At 41.3% G+C, this 17,564-nt stretch overlaps 1 protein-coding gene across 1 annotated transcript in view; it reads left to right on the top strand.

Moving 5' to 3' along the window:
* The first annotated feature begins 7,957 nt into the window (after positions 1-7,957).
* The window catches only part of myripb (myosin VIIA and Rab interacting protein b), an 83,029-nt gene continuing 73,422 nt past the window's right edge, over positions 7,958-17,564 (top strand). Inside the window, exon 1 of the mRNA XM_030769661.1 lies at positions 7,958-8,067. Coding sequence (XP_030625521.1) covers positions 7,958-8,067 — 110 coding nt within the window. The remainder of the gene's footprint in view (positions 8,068-17,564) is intronic.

Below are 17,564 nucleotides of genomic sequence, written 5' to 3' on the forward strand. Positions count from 1 at the left end.
TTCTTATCCTCCCGTTGGCCTCCTTCCAGATCTGTCCATCACTGAGATGATTGTGTTCACAGCTCGTGCTGAGTCAGCGTTGGTAATGGGGACGGATTATGGCAGGGTATGGATGTTTTTAAAGTTGAAAAGAAAGAGACATCAGAGAGCACAATTATTTTCTCTCTCTCTCTCTCTCTCTCTCTCTCTCTTTCTCTCTGTCTTTCTGTCAGCCTCCGTCTCTCTCATCTCTGCAGAGATGAAACAGATACTCTCTTTGGTGGAGAGTGTTAATTTGAGTCAAACATGTTTGTGTGTAATTTATTATGGTTTTTACACAACTTATCCTGGTTATTATAGAAAATTTTTTTTTTGCTTGTCTTGTACCTGTGGATAGATCTAACAGGAGGAACAGGAACAGATAGGGTAGTGGTCAGGACAAGATACCTTACCCTTATCGACACAACGTATTTTCAGTCAGTCAATCATGCCACAGATGCGTACAGTTGACCAGTCTATTTGATTACACAGTGATGACAATGGAAAGTAGAGGAACTGTTCTAGTTTAAAAATGGTTTTACAAAGCATTGCAGTAATAACTACATTTTTATAGCAGTAGCAAACAAACATTGTTTATTGCATTGTTTATGTATCAGAAAAGTTTTGAAGGCCTTGCAGAAATATGCAAAAAACAGTCATTAGCCCTAAAAAGAAAAGCTTATGTAATGTATACACATACACACAGACACACACACACACACACAAACATACACACACACACGCACACCCACATTGTGTCCAGGTCTATTATCCGGCTTAGGCCTGATGTCTCTTAATGAGCACTCTAATGAAATTCACAGACAGTGTTATTGTTGCGTAATGTCAAATATGGCTGAACATCAAATTCCAAATCTATCTCAGATCCAGAGCATGAGTCTCTCTGATGGGTTTCACTTTAGTTGCACTGTTTTATATGACTATTTTTACTATTATTATTATTATTACTTTTACTATTATGATGATGATGATGATGACGACGACGATGATGGTTATTATTATTATTATTTTTATTATTATTGGTGTTGTTGTTGTTGTTATTATTATTGCTATTATTATTATCATCATCATCATCATCATGAATCATTATAACACAGCTGAAACATGTTGTCACCTGGGATTGTTTGCGGATACATCGGTGAGTAGTTGAATGAAGCTCGGATTACTAAATAAAACTGAAAAGGAGTCTATAAGACCATTTTTAATGTGATCTGATTTTAAAGAGGTGTTTGCTTAAAAGGAAAGTGTTCCTCGCTGGGCTAGGAAGGAGAGGGCCAAATTCTCAATTAAACAAGGTTAATAATAGTTCCTGAGCTGGCATTCATACCCCTCGGCATATTTCTGAGAACACTTCTGACAATGCACAGATGATCTACATTTGTACATCTCTTTGAACATACTGGAGAGCCAGGAGCCCCTAGCATCCACGTCTCCCGGTAAAGTCAAATGAATGTTATCTATCCATCTGTAGCCCCACCAACATTATTTATTAATTTCAGGTTAATTGGGTTCTCTGAACTCCCATACTCTATTATATGGGCAAAAATGTGTGTGTGTGTGTGTTTGAGAGTGAGAGTGAGAGAGAGAAAGGGAGAGAGAGAAAGAGAGAGAGAGAGAGAGAGAGAGAGAGAGATTCCTAAATAGTTTAGCGTGCGTTTCTGCACACAATTAACAGACGCGATAGCACGGCAGCTGCGTAAACGTACGGAAGGAAAGCGTTACGATGCACTGGTTAATGCTGCGGTAGAGAGCTTGGTTGTGGCGCCTTTGATTGGCTGATCTGCGGGGTGTTCAGGTGGGAAAGGAGGATGGAGTCTGCCAGTGGACGCGTGTGAGGGAGAGAGAGAAACAGATGCTCAGTGGAATACGCTCCTACCAAACCCAAAATAAAACCACCCTTTTGAATCCCTTTTTAGAATTCAATTTGAAACTGGACATCTGATGCTGAAAAGCATCGTAAAAATTTATCCAGCTCACGTAATTCCTTTAAATCACCTCGAGCCGGTTTGTTCCTCGTAAGTCAAACCTCGTGACTCTGCTGTTGATGATGTTTGCGCGTGTGGCGTGGGAAAACAGACTGATAACAGATCGGTAGGGCGAAACTATCTGAGGGAATAATTTTAATGGGAGTTTACTAAATCAACGTGTCATCTCTCCCTCTCTCTCTCTCCCGGTGACCGCAAAAGGAGAATCCGTGGACATTTGTGGCTGGCGGACATCCAACGGTCGTTGATATCGCGTAAGTTATGCTTTGTATAAAAGCACCTGTCAGCCTATGATATTCTACTGTGCGATCAGTTAACCATCACGAGGGTTTTGAATGACTAATTTTGATAGAAAACTTTGTCTCTGCCCATGTGTGAGGTGTGAGAAATTATTTTAGGTAAGGAATTGTAGGAAAGGTTATTGTCCCACTCAGGAGCACGTAGGTTACACCGCACGCAGGAAATGTGTAAGGCAACCGGCATCTGAATGCTTTTTCTCTGGGTTGAATAACGGGACGTGGCAGTGTCGACCCAGAAATCACTGGGCACACAGTCACCATAAAGGCTAAGCATGGCTACTGAACTAATGGTGTCGTTCTGTGTAATTGCGTTTGTTTCGAAAACGGTACACTCGCGCTGTCTAAATGATTCAGCATTTAACACAGTTTGTACAGTCGTGCGACAGACCGAGTGGCTTTCAGAGTGTAACGTATTGCCTGACGAAATATCATAATGAATTTAGTTTACTGAGTTTCTTTGGAGCGCTGTATGAAATTGCAGATGAAGTAATGAACACTGGGTAAGGTACCTCAAAGTGATGTACCTCATTTGCGTAGACCCAACAAAGCATTAGAATATGTGCGTCCACTTAAATACTTTAGACAATGATTTCAGAGGCCCTCTTTTTTTTTTTGTAACAAAAGCCTACATTCTCCGAGAGTGCGCCGTAAAAAAAAAAAAAAACTCACGCGCACATATAAACGCAGGGTCACGCGAGCTGTACCGATTAATAATGCCGCAGAATGGGATTGAGTCACGGGAGCAGGGTGAGCGCGGATTTACCGTTGTAGTCTGGGTAGGAGTACGCTAGATGTAAACTACGGCGCGCAGGTGAAGAGCAGCCAGCATCCGCCATAGATTATTGGTAGATGCTTTTTTTTCCCTCGTTAAAGCGTGTACGTCACCAGGGAGTGCTGATATGAATGGAGTACTGTCAGTGTGCTCCAATATCAGTTTGCACTACAGCCATCGAAAATTCGCCCAGTATTCGGAGAGATATGTTAACTGCTCAGATGATCTGTTGATGGAGTCTGTCGTTTTTGTTCGGCCTTTGAGTGTCATTAAATGGTTTCAAGAGTGACCTAGTGCCACAAAAAGTAGGAACCAGACACCAAGAGGGACAGGTCATAGTTTAGTAATCTCGCATTACTCTACCTGAATGAAATGATCTTTTTTTTTCCCCCTGCTGTAAACAATAAAACAGAATCAAGAATAGATCAGTGAAGTGGCAACTTATGTTTAAGGTTACAAAACTAAGCCTTTGGATGATAATTGTATATATTAGCCTACTAAAATATTACATGGTGAATTTCCTGCACTTACATGAGAGAGGACTTGTTCAGGAGCAACTTTGTTTTGAAAAGCTACGGAAATTGCTCCTCTGCACTACTGAAATCACTGCACTAATCTAGTGAAATCGCTGCTATATTACTGAAATCACTGCACTAATCTAGTGAAATCACTGCTATATTACTGAAATTGCATTTTTGTGTGGAACATGGTCTTCTGGTTATTTTAGGAGTGCTTTTGAACAGTAACTGTAACAGATAAAGAGAAAACACAGAGGAGCTGGCAGGTTTCAATGAATTATGATATCTACCGCAGAAGCTGCAGAGTGCAGACCCGTAATGGACGTCAACCTGATAGATTGGTGTAGTTATATTTGAGCCCGAATGGGTACCAAGAAGCTTTCTTCTTTTTCCAGTCGAATTATTTAACAGTGATAAATTACCAAAATGACAGAGAGAAAAAAAAGCAATTACACCAGAGGAGGATTTGTTCCTGTGGTGTTTCAGCTTTATCCTGTGGTGTTTGGCGTGTCGCTCTGTTACTGTTGGACTTTGTAATGTGACACTGTCTGATCTGGATTTTAATGCTTTTGTTGAAGTTTTTCCCCCTTATGATCACAGAGAGTATTATCCATCAAATGTACCTACAGGGAAAAGAGGAAAAGATTATTTTTCAAGGAGTATTTAACAGGTTTTTCTGTAATTAGCTTGGTGAATTTGGATGTAGTCGCTCACAGATATTAAAATTATAGTGACTGACTGTGTAACTCTTTCTCATACTGTGTGTGTGTGTGTCTGTGTGTGTCTGTGTGTATGCATGCATTTCTGGGTATGTGTCTGTGTGTGTGTGTGTGTGTGCGTGCATGTATTCACATGTCTCTGCCTCGGCACGTGCATGGTTATGCGTACATACGTATTTGTATATGTATCTGCATGTGGGCGTGTGTGTGTGTCTGTGTGTGTGTGTGTGTGAATAAAAGTGTGTGTCCTGGTCTGGAAATCTGTGTGTGTGTGTATGTGTGTGTGTGTGCATGCGCGCGGGTGTGTGTGTGAGAGAGAGAATGTGTGTCCTAGTCTGAAACAGTAATTGTGTGTGTGTGCGCGTGTGTGTGTGTATGTCTGTCCCTTAACACTAAGGATAATGATAATGTCCTCTACAGTTGAGTGTGTGTGTGTTTGTGTCTCTGTTTGTTTGTTTATGTCTGTGTATTTATCTCTGTCTGTGTATATATCTGTGTGTGTGTGTGTGTGTGTGTGTGTGTGTGTCATTAAACACTAAGGATGGTGATAATGTCCTCTACAGTTGAGTGGGTGTGGTGTATGTCCCAGTTTTAATCGACACTCTCCCCTCACAGACCCGTTCTCCTGTCCCTCCTTCTCGTACAGCCTCGTACGACATTCCTCATCCTTCTGTCGCACGCCTCTCTCACTCCGCCAACTGTCCCTGTCCTCCCTTCACTCCTGCTTACACTCCCAGACACCTGAAGAGGCTCCTCTCTCAGGTTCTTCCTCATCGCGCTTCGTGTGAGGTTTTTTTTTCCTGCGTCTCCTGTTGAGCTTCTAGCTTATATTGCTGCGTGTCTGGTTCCTCTTCCTCGGTGTCTGTGCGAAGTTCTGTCTCCTTTACCGTCCCTCTTTACCGCTCTGTGTAAATGAACTGTACGTTGATGGACTTCGGTTCGGTCATCTCTTATCGTGTCTTGTGTGTGCATTCTTTCTTCATTTTTCTTTTCTTATATTCAGTCCGTCCCTCTGTATTGCGCCTTCTGTCCTAATTTGTCTGTTATTGTGTTTTGCGTCGTGTTTCTCTCAGCCGTGTGCGTTAAGTCGTCCGTTCCCCCGTGTCCGCGGTTCTAACGGCCCTGCAGTGTGCAGTCTCTGTCTCTCTGTTGTGCTGGGTTTCTGTATGGCTTCACTCTGTTACCTCCACTCGTCTGTCTTGCTGAGAAGTGCTTTCAGAAAAAAAGTCTGGGCTTTAAACAAACAGCAGTCGTGAGTTTATACAGTGGCAGTCTGGGTTGCATAGAAGCTGTTAGTTTCTCTGAGTGGAAATGTTGCTTGTTCCCTAAAGGCATAGATGAGTGTAAATGCTCTTTGCTGTGTGTGTGTGTGTGTGTGAGTGTGTGTGGTGTGTGTGTGTGAGTGTGTGTGGTGTGTGTGTGTGTGTGTGTGTGCGCGTGCGAGGACAGGTTGTAAACAGGTGCAGGGGAATATGATTGGTCAAGCTAAAGGGCATTGCTAGCTGAGTCATCCTTCTGACTGTGGGTTTAGTGTCACTCCCAGTCCTATCAAATATACCTGTAAAAAGTAAACACCATAACACAAACACACACTCACGCACTTCCCATATCACACACACACACACACACACACACACACACACTCTCACGCACCTCCCATAATACACACACACACACACTTCCTATGTCACCTCTTCTCTCTGTCCTATATGACTCATTACTATATCACTCATTAGACTATAAATAGTGATATTGGGCTCTAAATAAATATTATTATTATTATTATTATTATTATTATTATTATTATTAGTACACTCACCTCATGTCACTTGCTCTCTGTCTTTCTCTCTCTTTCCTCCTCACTTCTTTCTTTTTCTCTCTCTCTCTCTCTCTTTCCCTCTCTCTCTCTCTCTCACACACACACTCACATGCACACGCACACGCGCACACACACACACACACACACACACACACACACACACACACACACACACACACACACAGAGGCACACTCATTCTTCACAGTTCATTAACAAGGTGAATTAATGAATCCCTCCAAAGCCTAACAAGTCTGTTAAAAACCAAATCAGTCTCTGAAATTATGCCCATTTCCTTTCTCTCTCTCTCTCTCTCTCTCTGTCTCTCTCTCTCTCTCTGTCTCTCTCCACCCTTCCCTACTGTAACTCTCGTATAACTGTAGTTCTCGCTCTGCTGTTCCTCCTCCATGGTGTTAGTGTTGTGAATGAGAGAGCGCATGTGTGTCGAGTTCTTGATAAATGAACAGACAGGGTGATAGCCTTTTTGAGTGAACTCTGTGTGTGCGTGCGTGTGAATATGAGTGTGTGTCCTGGTCTGGAACTGTGTGTGTGTGTGTGTGTGTGTTTGTGTGTGTGTGTGTTACAGTGGCAGTGAATGTGGGCATTCTGGTCTGGCTACCCATCCAGATCAGTATTGTTTTTATCGACATTCTTCTAAATATAGTAAAGCTTGTTGGTTCCAGGCCCTGTGTGTACCTTTTCATGAGTTTGTGTGTGTATGTGTATGTGTGTGTGTGTGTGTGAGAGAGAGAGAGAGAGCACATATTTTTAGATGGATTTGTCTTCGTGATAGTTTACAACCCAATTGCGGCCCAACCAGACTCTATGAAGAAACAAATTGCAGATAGAAATATTGATGTGGTCTGTGTAATATACACTGTATAATATATAGTGTGTAATATATATTGAGTGTGTAATGTATATTGAATCTGTAATGTATACTGAATGTGTGGAATATATTGAGTGCAAAATATATATTGAGTGTGTAACATATATTGAGTGTGTAATATGTATTGAGTGTGTAACATATATTGTGCTGTAATATATACTGAGTGTATAATATATATTGAGTGCGTCATATATATATTCAGTATGTGATATATATCTTGAGTGTGTAATATATATTTATTGTGTGATATATATTGAGTGTGGAACATATATTGAGCGTGTAACATATATTATGCTGTAATATATACAGAGTGCGTAATATATATTGAGTGCATAATATATATATTCAGTATGTGATATATATTGAGCGTGTATTATGTTGATTGTGTATACGAGAATCTTTAGGGAGGTATTGTAATCCTCCTTTCTCAAAATTGACTGCTGGCTCTGGGTGAGCGATAGGGTGAGAGAGAGAGAGAGAGAGAGAGAGAGAGAATAGGAAGGTAAGGAAACAGACCATCTGGGTTTGTAAGTTTGTTGATCAGTAGATCTGGTCATTGTGCTCCCTCTCACTGTATTTCCTTCTCTGTTTCTCTCTCTCTCTCTCTTTCTCTGAGAATGTGATTAAAAATGTATTTCGTTCTCTCTCTCTCTGTCTCTCTCTTTCTCTTTCTGTGAGTATGTGATAATAAAAGTATTTCTCTCTTTGTTTCTCTCTCTCTCTGTGTCTTTGTACAAGAATATGGTATGTAATGAAGAGCGATACAGTTTGTGATGTGTTACCGTTGGCCAGCAGTCACCCATCTCTGACTCTTTCCCTTTCTCTCCTTCCCAGCCTTGCTCCCTGCGACCCCTTTGACCTGTGAGACGTGTGTGTGTGTGTGTGTGTGTGTGTGTGTGAGACGCTGTGTGTTTGAGCAGCCATGGGGAGGAAGCTGGACCTGTCTGGACTGACGGACGACGAAGCAGAACACGTCCTTAAAGTGGTGCAGAGAGACATGAAGTTACGTAAGAAAGAGGAGGACAGACTCAGGTGAGTGTGTGTGTGTGTGTGTGTGTGTGTGTGTGAGAGAGTGTGTGTGTGTGTTTGTGTGTGTGCAGGCCCACCAACTAGAGTGTAATGAGCTCACATCTGGGTTGATCCAAGCAGATGAGTCAGATGTGGTTGTGTTTGTGTGTTTGTGTGTGTGTGTGTGTGTGTGTGTGTGTGCATGAGTCAAGTGTGCACATCTGAAGAGGGTATAAACATTGACACAGAGTGGAAAAGGCCGGATCGGTTCAAACGCATTTCCGATGTTCCGCTCTCCTCTCCTCTCCTCTCCTCTCCTCTCCTCTCCTCTCCTCTCCTCTCCTCTCCTCACTGGCTTTGGGTTGGTGGAAAACCTCTTTATGTAAGAAGCACATTTAATTGTGACTTTCCTTTGCTTTTTGATGTCGCCCCACTTTTTGTTTTTTTGTTTTTTCGTTTTTTTTTGCAGCTGTTTTTATTTATTGAAGTCTTGTCTTTTGTATATTTTCAACAATACCCGTGCTCTCTGAGGAGAACAACATTGTCCGCTGTCATTTTGATGGATGAGGAGAGAATTGTAAAGTAGTGGAACTCACACTTACACTGCAGGACGAGGTCTGTGTGTGTACGTGCATGTGTGTGTGTGTGTGTTGGGACACTTCGTGCAGCCTTTGTACCAACACAAGAATGATGTTTCAAATAGGTGTTCAGTACACTCAGTTAACACCAGGGGAATCTGTTTAAAGAAGGCTATATGACATTACTGTATTCTCTATATCTGTGGAGGTGAGGTGATTCAGCCGCTGCACCATTAGGCAGAGACAGCTAAAGAGCCTCATTTTCAGATAGTAAGAGATGATGTTCCTAAGCTTTTGCAGCTAACATTGTTCATTTCACTCTCTCTGGGGATGAATATCTGTAAATAGGACTAAAGGTTTTCATAAAAAGAGAGTAATCTATATCAGCTGAGGACATATTTATTATCAACAAACGTACTGAGCTGGAAGGCCGTTTCGAAAGTGAGTTCTTGTCGCTTTTGTCAGAGCGTGTGCCAGGCAGGTTGCGGAGGTGAAGGGGGGCACGTAGGTCAAAGGTCGTGCTCCTCGGAGTCACAGACTGACAGCAGTGGTACTGCAATCTGTCAAAAGCCTGTCATATGTAAAAGACTGTACTCTCTCTCTCTCTCTCTCTCTCCCTCCCTGTCTCTCTCTCTCTCTCTCCCTCCCTGTCTCTCTCTCTCTCTCGTTCCCTCTGATGGGCGGTCTCCTGGGTGTAGACTGATATGTAATGAAGTTCCCCTGTTGCTGCGGGTTGGCTCACGGGTTGTGTCGGCCGGTTTCTGGCACGTCAGCACTCTGTCATTTCCTTCTAAACGTTTTTTTTTTTGTTTTTTTCTCTTTTCCTTCGTCAGTAGCTTGATCGTGTTCCACGCCTCTCTCTCTCTCTCTGTAAACCCCTCTGTGTATTTGTCTAAGATTGTGGAGTTAAATGGAAATCTGCTGTCAAAACCCACACATCTGTTGCCATAATTATCCCGAGTAGGATTTGGAAGTTGAGCTTCCTGGATTGTGTTGCACAAAATTCGATGCGTTAAATATGGAGTGGGGTTTTTTTTGGTCCTGGGGTATTTAGACAGGCATTTTTAAATATCACCAAACAACAGGAATAACTATGAGGCAAACATAATCCAGCTTTGCAGTGGGTTCTTTTCCAACGTGTTTCACGCTTATGCCAATTTGTAGCTTATTCTGCCTCGTACTAATTCATTGTGTAACAGTGAATTGATTAAACACAAACCATTTAATTTAACAGCCAAAAAAACACTTTAGTAATCAGAAGCACAACAGTTGTTTTTTTGTTGTTGTTGTTGTGGTTCTGTTGTCTGATGATAATAAAGCTCCAAATTTGCCTTGCATGACTTACATGAGCTCTTTCAGATATGTTGTCTTCAAGGAACACACTGGCCACTGGTTGCTGTATGTCCTTTGACTGGACTTTTTATGGAATGAACTGCGAAATTCAATGAGAAAGGACATGGCCTTGACAATAGCCAACCTCACGTCATTGGTTGAGACTCTCAGTAAACAGCCAATGAGGAGTCAGGGAGAGTATTTTGTGGCCCTATCTCAGATTAGTCCCTCTTGCCTGGGTCTATTTCTGTCGGCGGGCGTTGATCAAACGTTAGCTGTCCTCTTTGAAAAACATAAGCAGCTCCATTCTCACAGATGAGTGGATGGATGTCCTTTTAAACCAACAGTGCCACTCATTACGGAAATGAAGATCGCTGGTTTTGTGGTTGTCATTGGTCTTGTCAGAGAGAGAGAGAGAGAGAGAGAGAGAGAGAGAGAGAGAGAGAGAGAGAGAGAGTGAGAAAGAGAGAGGGAGAGTTCATAGAGGAAACGACCTCATTACTGAGTGTTGAATATCAATACAGCAAAAATCTCCAAAAACATGTATATATAAAACATATATGTGTGTGTGTGTGTGTGTATACACATATGCATATGCACACACACACACACACACACACACACACGCATGTTGTGAAGTGCTCTCATTTTACCAAGTGTCCAGTCACTCAGAGTCGTTTCAGTCAAATCTTTCCATTTTTTCATCCTACTCTCCCTCTCTCTCCTCCTCCCTCTCTGTGTTTGTTTATCCCTCTCACTCCTTCTGACTGTGAGAAACGGATGTTATTTTGGATCAGGGTTCTAAAGAGGTGGACTCAGGTTGCGCTGTGTCACCCGTATATAATCTGCAGAGGAGTCAGATAAGCGCAGACGGAGTCTGGCTCAGCAAGGACGCTTAGGATCTGAACAAAGAAAGTGGGCGAACAGCATAAAACAGCGGCACGTCCCCCCCGGAGTGTGGGACACCGCACTCCCTCCCAATCTCAGCCACTCCACTCCTGTCCCCCGGCTCCGGCCGAACAGGGCTAACACCTGAGGAGGAGAATGGAGTAAAAAGTAAAGCAGAAATAGTGTCGATATTTGACACCGAACCCTAATGCTTTCTCAAGGGAAAGAGATAATAATAATAATAATAATAATAATAATAATAATAATAATAATAATAAATAATAAATAATAATAAATAACCACTGAGCTGTTTACGGGAGGGATAGAAGAGATGTAAATAAAGGTAAATAAATCACTATAACGTCCGGTAAACTACTCAGTTCTGCATCACGTCATCAGTATGTCTGCTTAGAAAAAAAGGAAAAAACTTTCTATATGTTTTGAAGTACCCGAGAGTCTCAAGAAGAAAAGTTAAACATGTAGATTTAAAAGGACAACTAACTAACTAACTAACTGAATGAATGAGTGAAAGATGAAACCTGACTCTATGGCGATGTGTTATTGTCACTGTTGCTCTGTTTTCTGAGTTTGCATACAGCAGTATTTTGTTGTTGTTGTTGTTGTATTAGTGATGTCACTGGTTGGTATTTTGTGTGTGAGTCTCAGACAAATTCTGCTGAGGTGTCTGTGTTTCTCTGTGTTGCTGTCTGTCCTACCTGTGGAAGTCTTTAGTTGAGAGGTGCAGACACTGATCTGAGATCAGAGATTTGAGCTGTACTCTGGGACATAGAAGCAGGAGGTCATTACGTTCTCTGACTGTATGATCTTCTGTCCCAACGGAAAAAAACACACGGCGACAATTGTAAGAGGACGGAGGGCAAGCCATGTCTCTCTCTCTCTCTCTCTTTCTTTCTCCCTCTTTCTTTCTCCCTCTCTCTCTCTCTCTCTCTCTCCCTCTCCCTCTCTCTCTCTCTCTCCCCCTCTCTCTCTCCCTCTCTCTCTCGCTCTCCCCCTCTCTCCCTCTCCCTCTCTCTCTCTCCCTATCCCTCTCTCTCTCCCTCCCTCTCTCTCTCTCTCTCTCTCTCTCTCCCTCTCTGTCTCCCTCTCTCCCTCTCCCTCTCTCTTTCTCTCTCTCTCTCCCTCTCTCTCCATATCTAACTCTTTCCGTCACGCATGCTCAAACACTTCCACAGGAGAGGTTTAATGTTTTCTCAGTGGACTTTGGTCAATTGTCTGCAACCGAAAAAAAAAAAAAAGCAAAAACAGAAAAAAAGAACAGTACTGGTTTCCATGTGATCCATTTCCCAAAGTATGTTTTTAGATAAGCAAAGGCCTTGGAAAGGAATATGTCACTTCCTTTTCCAGGCTTTACGGCGTATCGTAAACCCTAAAGATGCAAATACTCAAAGAGGGCATATTGTTATAGATGACAGGCTAAACATACACAGATGGTGTGTGTGTGCTTGTGCGTGCGTGTGTGTGTGTGTGCGTATCATGTGTACCATGTGGACTGAATGTCCCCAGTAAGCTGGCATAATCGGGCAAAATTGCCTTGTGGGGACCAAAATGCTAGTCCCCAGTAGGAGAACAACGTTTCTCAAAACTCTAGTGTTGTTACTGAAAAAAACGAAAAGTGTCAAAACATTTCTTTGGTTAAGGTTAGGGTTAGGGTTAGGGATAAGTCAGTATTCTTTCGTTATAGGATAATAGAAGTCAATGGGAAGTCCCCCCCTAAGATATGAATAAAGGTTGTGTGTGTGTGTGTGTGTGTGTGTGTGTGTGTGTGTGTGTGTGTGTTTCTGACTCCTTTGGGTTTATGTCATTGCATGCCTGAATGGGATTTGTTGTTGTTTTGTTTTTTTAAGTCAAAAAGTGACCCCGGTGGTGGAATAACATATTCCGCAAATCCTTCATTTGTCTAATTCGTGTTTTAGAACAGGCGCATTAAACTGTCTGGGCTCAATTTCCCAGGGGAGCCTTATGGAAAGTAGCTGGAATAATTAAACAACAACAACAATAAAAAAACTTAATCGCTATTACCTTTCGCTCATAAACACACAGCTGTTCTGTCAGAGAAACCGTATATCTGCAATACGCATTAGCTGAGATTCAGTTGAAATTCTTCCCAAAACCCCCCCCCCCCCCTCCCCCCCCACAGCGTTTAAACCAAGGCCCCGTCTATGAAGGGACGGATTCATAGCCAATGGCAGACAACATCATAACAGGTATACGGTTAGGACAATCTGTTTGTCTTGTCGGGCATTTGCATTTGTTGGTAAAATAATAAAAAAGGTGCAGAGACGACTTTGATATTCTTCTCACTGCGGTTCAATGATGGTCCAAGTGAAGAGGCAGAGCAGGGGAGAGAAGCCACTCCTCTCATGCAAGATGTTACTGCGCCTGGGTCATGATGTTACTGACCAAAGAAGACCGTGTCAAAGATACACCCGTGCTTTGACCTCGCATGTCTTAGATAACGAATACCTTTTACCCATATCTGTGAGAAAACGAGGGCTTTCTGTTTTTTGAGGGGTTTTTTTTTTCTGCTGGACCCTCAGATTTATGACGCCAATAAACGACCAGGTCAACCTGACCATCTATCTATGTGTGAAGGTAAAGAATTCGTAAGGAAGATTTTGTGAGTGTGTGTACAAAGGCAAACAGTTATGCATGCTTTGTGTGAGTGAGGTGGGCGTCTCTTCTGACCTTAATACCACAGAGAAAGCATTCTGCTGGGCTCCATGGTCTTTATGCTTTCTCAAATTGTCGTAACAGTAAACCGCATTGTCAGAGAGAGGAAGGGACTTTTGGCAGGAGCGTGTACTTTGGTTTAACAGTAGAAGAAGGCTATCCTAGTTTTATTGAGGACTGAGTATACACAGTACTAAATTTAAAATCAATAACTCTTTCAAACATCAAATATTTGTAACAGGAAAGAAAAAAAAGTCATCTTTGCAAGATTGGAGAGTTTGTCAGAATATAATTGATTTTCTTTTTCCTTTGAAGAAGGGAGGCTCTTAAACGTTGCGGTAATAAGACAGTAATGCCAAGATAAGAGCCATTAGGCTTTGTCCTGTGTTTACAGAGCTTAAATGTTCTGAGTCATATCAAAGACAGTAAAGTAGGCTTTAATGATGTTTTTTTTTAAAATACGTTTTAATACATTTCTAAGGTGAATTTATGCTTAAGAATCCATGAATCTTTTGATTTTTATGCAATTATAAATCATAATGAGACATTGACCACTCAAATCCCTCTCCCCTGACTGATGCTCTCCCATGGCAGGCAGACCGATGAAATGCTTTTCAATTTTTTATAAGACAGAATGGTTCACTTTTTTTTTTTTTATAGGAAAAAACAGCCCCAACAAAACAGTACATCATCAGGCAGAATGCAGAATGGCAGAACGGAGCGGAAATGCTGTAGCATATATAGGAACGCTCTCTGGGGAGAGAATAAACAACAGATGAAGGAGCAGAAAAATGGGAAAGGAAAAACATTAAAATATACTCATCCGTCTCTCTGGTGAACTCACAGGATGTCACGGCCATTCGAGCGCTTATACATAATTAGCTTTGGCGATGCAGAATCCGTGTCTGAAAATGGCTGATATTCGTCCAAGGAGAACTCCAATTATACTTTGCGGTCGCTTTCACGTATACGTCTCTCCTATCTCGTTTTAATAAGCTGTGACAAGTTTGGGATCATTAGGATATAAATTCAGGTAACACACGCGCGCATAAACAGTTTGAGCTAAAACATTGGCGCTAAAAATAACGTAGTGATAACCCCAGTGTCGCGGAGCTTATTTAGCCTACTATGTCCAACAGATGAATATTCTCCCTTTGCGCAAATTGAACCGCGGTTTTCTCCCCGATGTTGTTATCAAAACTACTGTGCTTAGTGGTATAATTTTCTGTGTGGCTAACTTTTAATTGGCCTGTCTGAAATACGGTCCCATTAAAACTGAAGCAGGGGGTGAAATGACAGTTTGAGCACTGTAAACGTGTAGCAGAATAGATTAGCTGAATTGGGCTTGTCACAAATCTTTATCTAGCACTACTGATACAGTTCATGCTTTAGAAAAAAAAAAAACTTGGAAAAATACCATTCGTCGCATTTCTGATGTGTCAAATTCCAGCAGCATGTTCTGGATGTCTTCATCAAAACATGAAGTTAAACACAGGGCTGACTTTTATGGTCCTTTATGGCAGGACTACAAATGCGGAACGCATTGTTCATTCATTCACTCATTCATTCATTCATTCACTCCTTCACTCATTCATTCGTTCATTCATTCATTCATTCATTCATTCATTCATTCATTCACTCATTCATTCATTTATTCACTCCTTCATTCATTTATTCATTCATTTTTAAGTAAAAAACAAAAATAAAAACAAAACTACGTGTGTTGCAAAAGACAAAGCTGATAACATTTGATGAATCGTTGTTAATATCATGTGATGAATTAACCTTCGTAGATTGCAGTAAAGGTTAAACATCTTATGCAAAATAGAAAAGCACTTCCGAAACGTAGGCCGGTGTTACGAACGTGTGTGTTAGTTAGTCCCGGTGTGGTCCGTGCAGAGCCTAGCTGTCCAGAGCCTGAGACGGTCTTTTCTCTCTCTCTCTCTCTCTCTCTCTCTCTTTTTTTTTTTTTTTTTTTTTTTTTTAGGAGCAGGCTTAGTCGGTTAATCTCTCTGCTCTCCTGGCGAGTTGTTTTGGTATACAGAACCCAAATGGCAGACAGAGAGGCCTCGTTTTTGCTGGAAGGGCTGGTGGGTGGTTTAATTTCGTCATGTCGGGTCAGGTCCTGATCCCTATTTCCCGTTGGTTACTCCTCCACACTTACGGGCCGGCCGCTTCCAGCCCCGCTGGCCCGTACCCCCCCCCTCCCAAAAAAACCCTCACGCTTATAATAGTCCCAGTAAAGTAATGCCTGTCTGAGTGAACTAAAGGCTTCATTCCGGTTTACTGCCTTCTATTGATTTTTGTTTTCTTAACATGCCTGCTAATATATATAACTGCCATAATAATATACTGACTTATAAACATATAACTGGCTGACAATTACAGCTGATGATATATAACGATCTAGGTTAGCACTCATAAGAAATGGACTTACAGTTGTGAATACACACAATCAGAGCTCAATCTCATGTTAATCCTTTGTATACAAAAAAACCCCTGAATACCCTGTAGGTTAGGATTTACTTTCAGCTGAACTTAATATCCTTTTTCTCAGGGATTTTTTTTTTTTTGTACTTTCTTCTGTGTAAAAAAAAAAATGGTTTGTTCCTTTGTAGTTCTGTTATCGTAGAGGTGCGGTATAAATGAACGGGTATAAAGTGAATGTGAGAGTGAGTGAGCCTGTGTAAGTTTATAGCAGTTACATTTGAACACCATTTAACTCATTCAGAGCTGATTCATTCACGAGACAGCTTTAAGTTCACTTTGTTTTTTCAGCCTTCTGATAATAAGCCCTTCATTTCAACGTGTTGCGTGACCCAGAAAATACAGTGACTGCCGTTGGTAAAGCTTTTTTTTTTAAAAAAAAAAATAAAAAAGCTTCAAATCCTATGCCTTGTTCTTTTTTTTTCTTCTTTTTGGACGGATTCCTTATGTTACCAAAGTCTTTCAGTGTAAAGGAACTATCCTATTACCCAGTATTATAGCAACAATAACTCAGTCATGTGAGTTTCTTTCACCATGAAGGAGATAAAGCAGAATTAACACACTGACTAATCACGCCTTGCACTTAACCCCATGGCTTAATCTTATCTGGGCCCCTTATTCAGCGTAACAGCTTTTGGTCTTTTATTTTTTTTTCCCCCTCTCTGTATTTATTTTTCATATTCAGTGTATTCAATCTGTACGCTGTGTGCTGTGAACGAACTTTGTCCCACAAGTACAAAAAAAACAAAACCAAAACCAAAAACAAACAGACCTTCATGTTTATGACGTTTATGACGTTAACCTCGAATAATGCAAAAGCTTGGGACAGGCCCAACTTTTTTATTGCGGTTTGGGTTTATTGTATGAACAGTAAGAACAAGATTTTTTTTTTCTTTCTCTTTCTTCCACATGGCGGCACGATGGCTTGAACCTTTACAAATTTATTTCACATAAATGGTCACATGTAAGTTCTCATTAAAAAAAAAAAAAGGGCGAAACTCTTTGACCACATGCTTTTAATCTGTTTAGTTCTATGGGCTAATTCCGCCTCTGTTCAGTCATTACAAATCACCAGTCCTTCATTCTCAGACATTTTATATGGTTGAGTTCCAAAACTTGAATTTTGGTTCTTTTCCCGCTGTGACTGAGTTAATGTTGTCTTGAACTGAACCTTCATTCTAAATTACCAAAAGAAAAAAAAAAAAAAACCTGACACAATCAATTATATAATATTTGGCTGGTGTTCCATGCTGGCTTCAGACATTACTGTAACTCCACCAGTTTGAGTTGCTTAGACAGATGGGGTGTGTGAGGGGTTGGTGGTGTTGTCGGTGCCAGGTCGTGTCTGACGGAGGCTTAGAACGTCACACCCGAGTCAAAAGTTCACACCAAAAATCCTCCAGATTATCAGCTCTGATTTCTTATTTAAAACAAGGAGAGATTGAATGGTGGAACAGTAGTACTTGATGTACTTACGGTTTTTAATGTGTGGTTTCTGATGTAGCTGTTTTTTTCTCTGGTTTGTTCTCTTTTGTGTTTGGGTGG

Source organism: Chanos chanos, chromosome 3 (assembly GCF_902362185.1).
Source record: "Chanos chanos chromosome 3, fChaCha1.1, whole genome shotgun sequence".
NCBI classification, from domain to species: domain Eukaryota; kingdom Metazoa; phylum Chordata; class Actinopteri; order Gonorynchiformes; family Chanidae; genus Chanos; species Chanos chanos.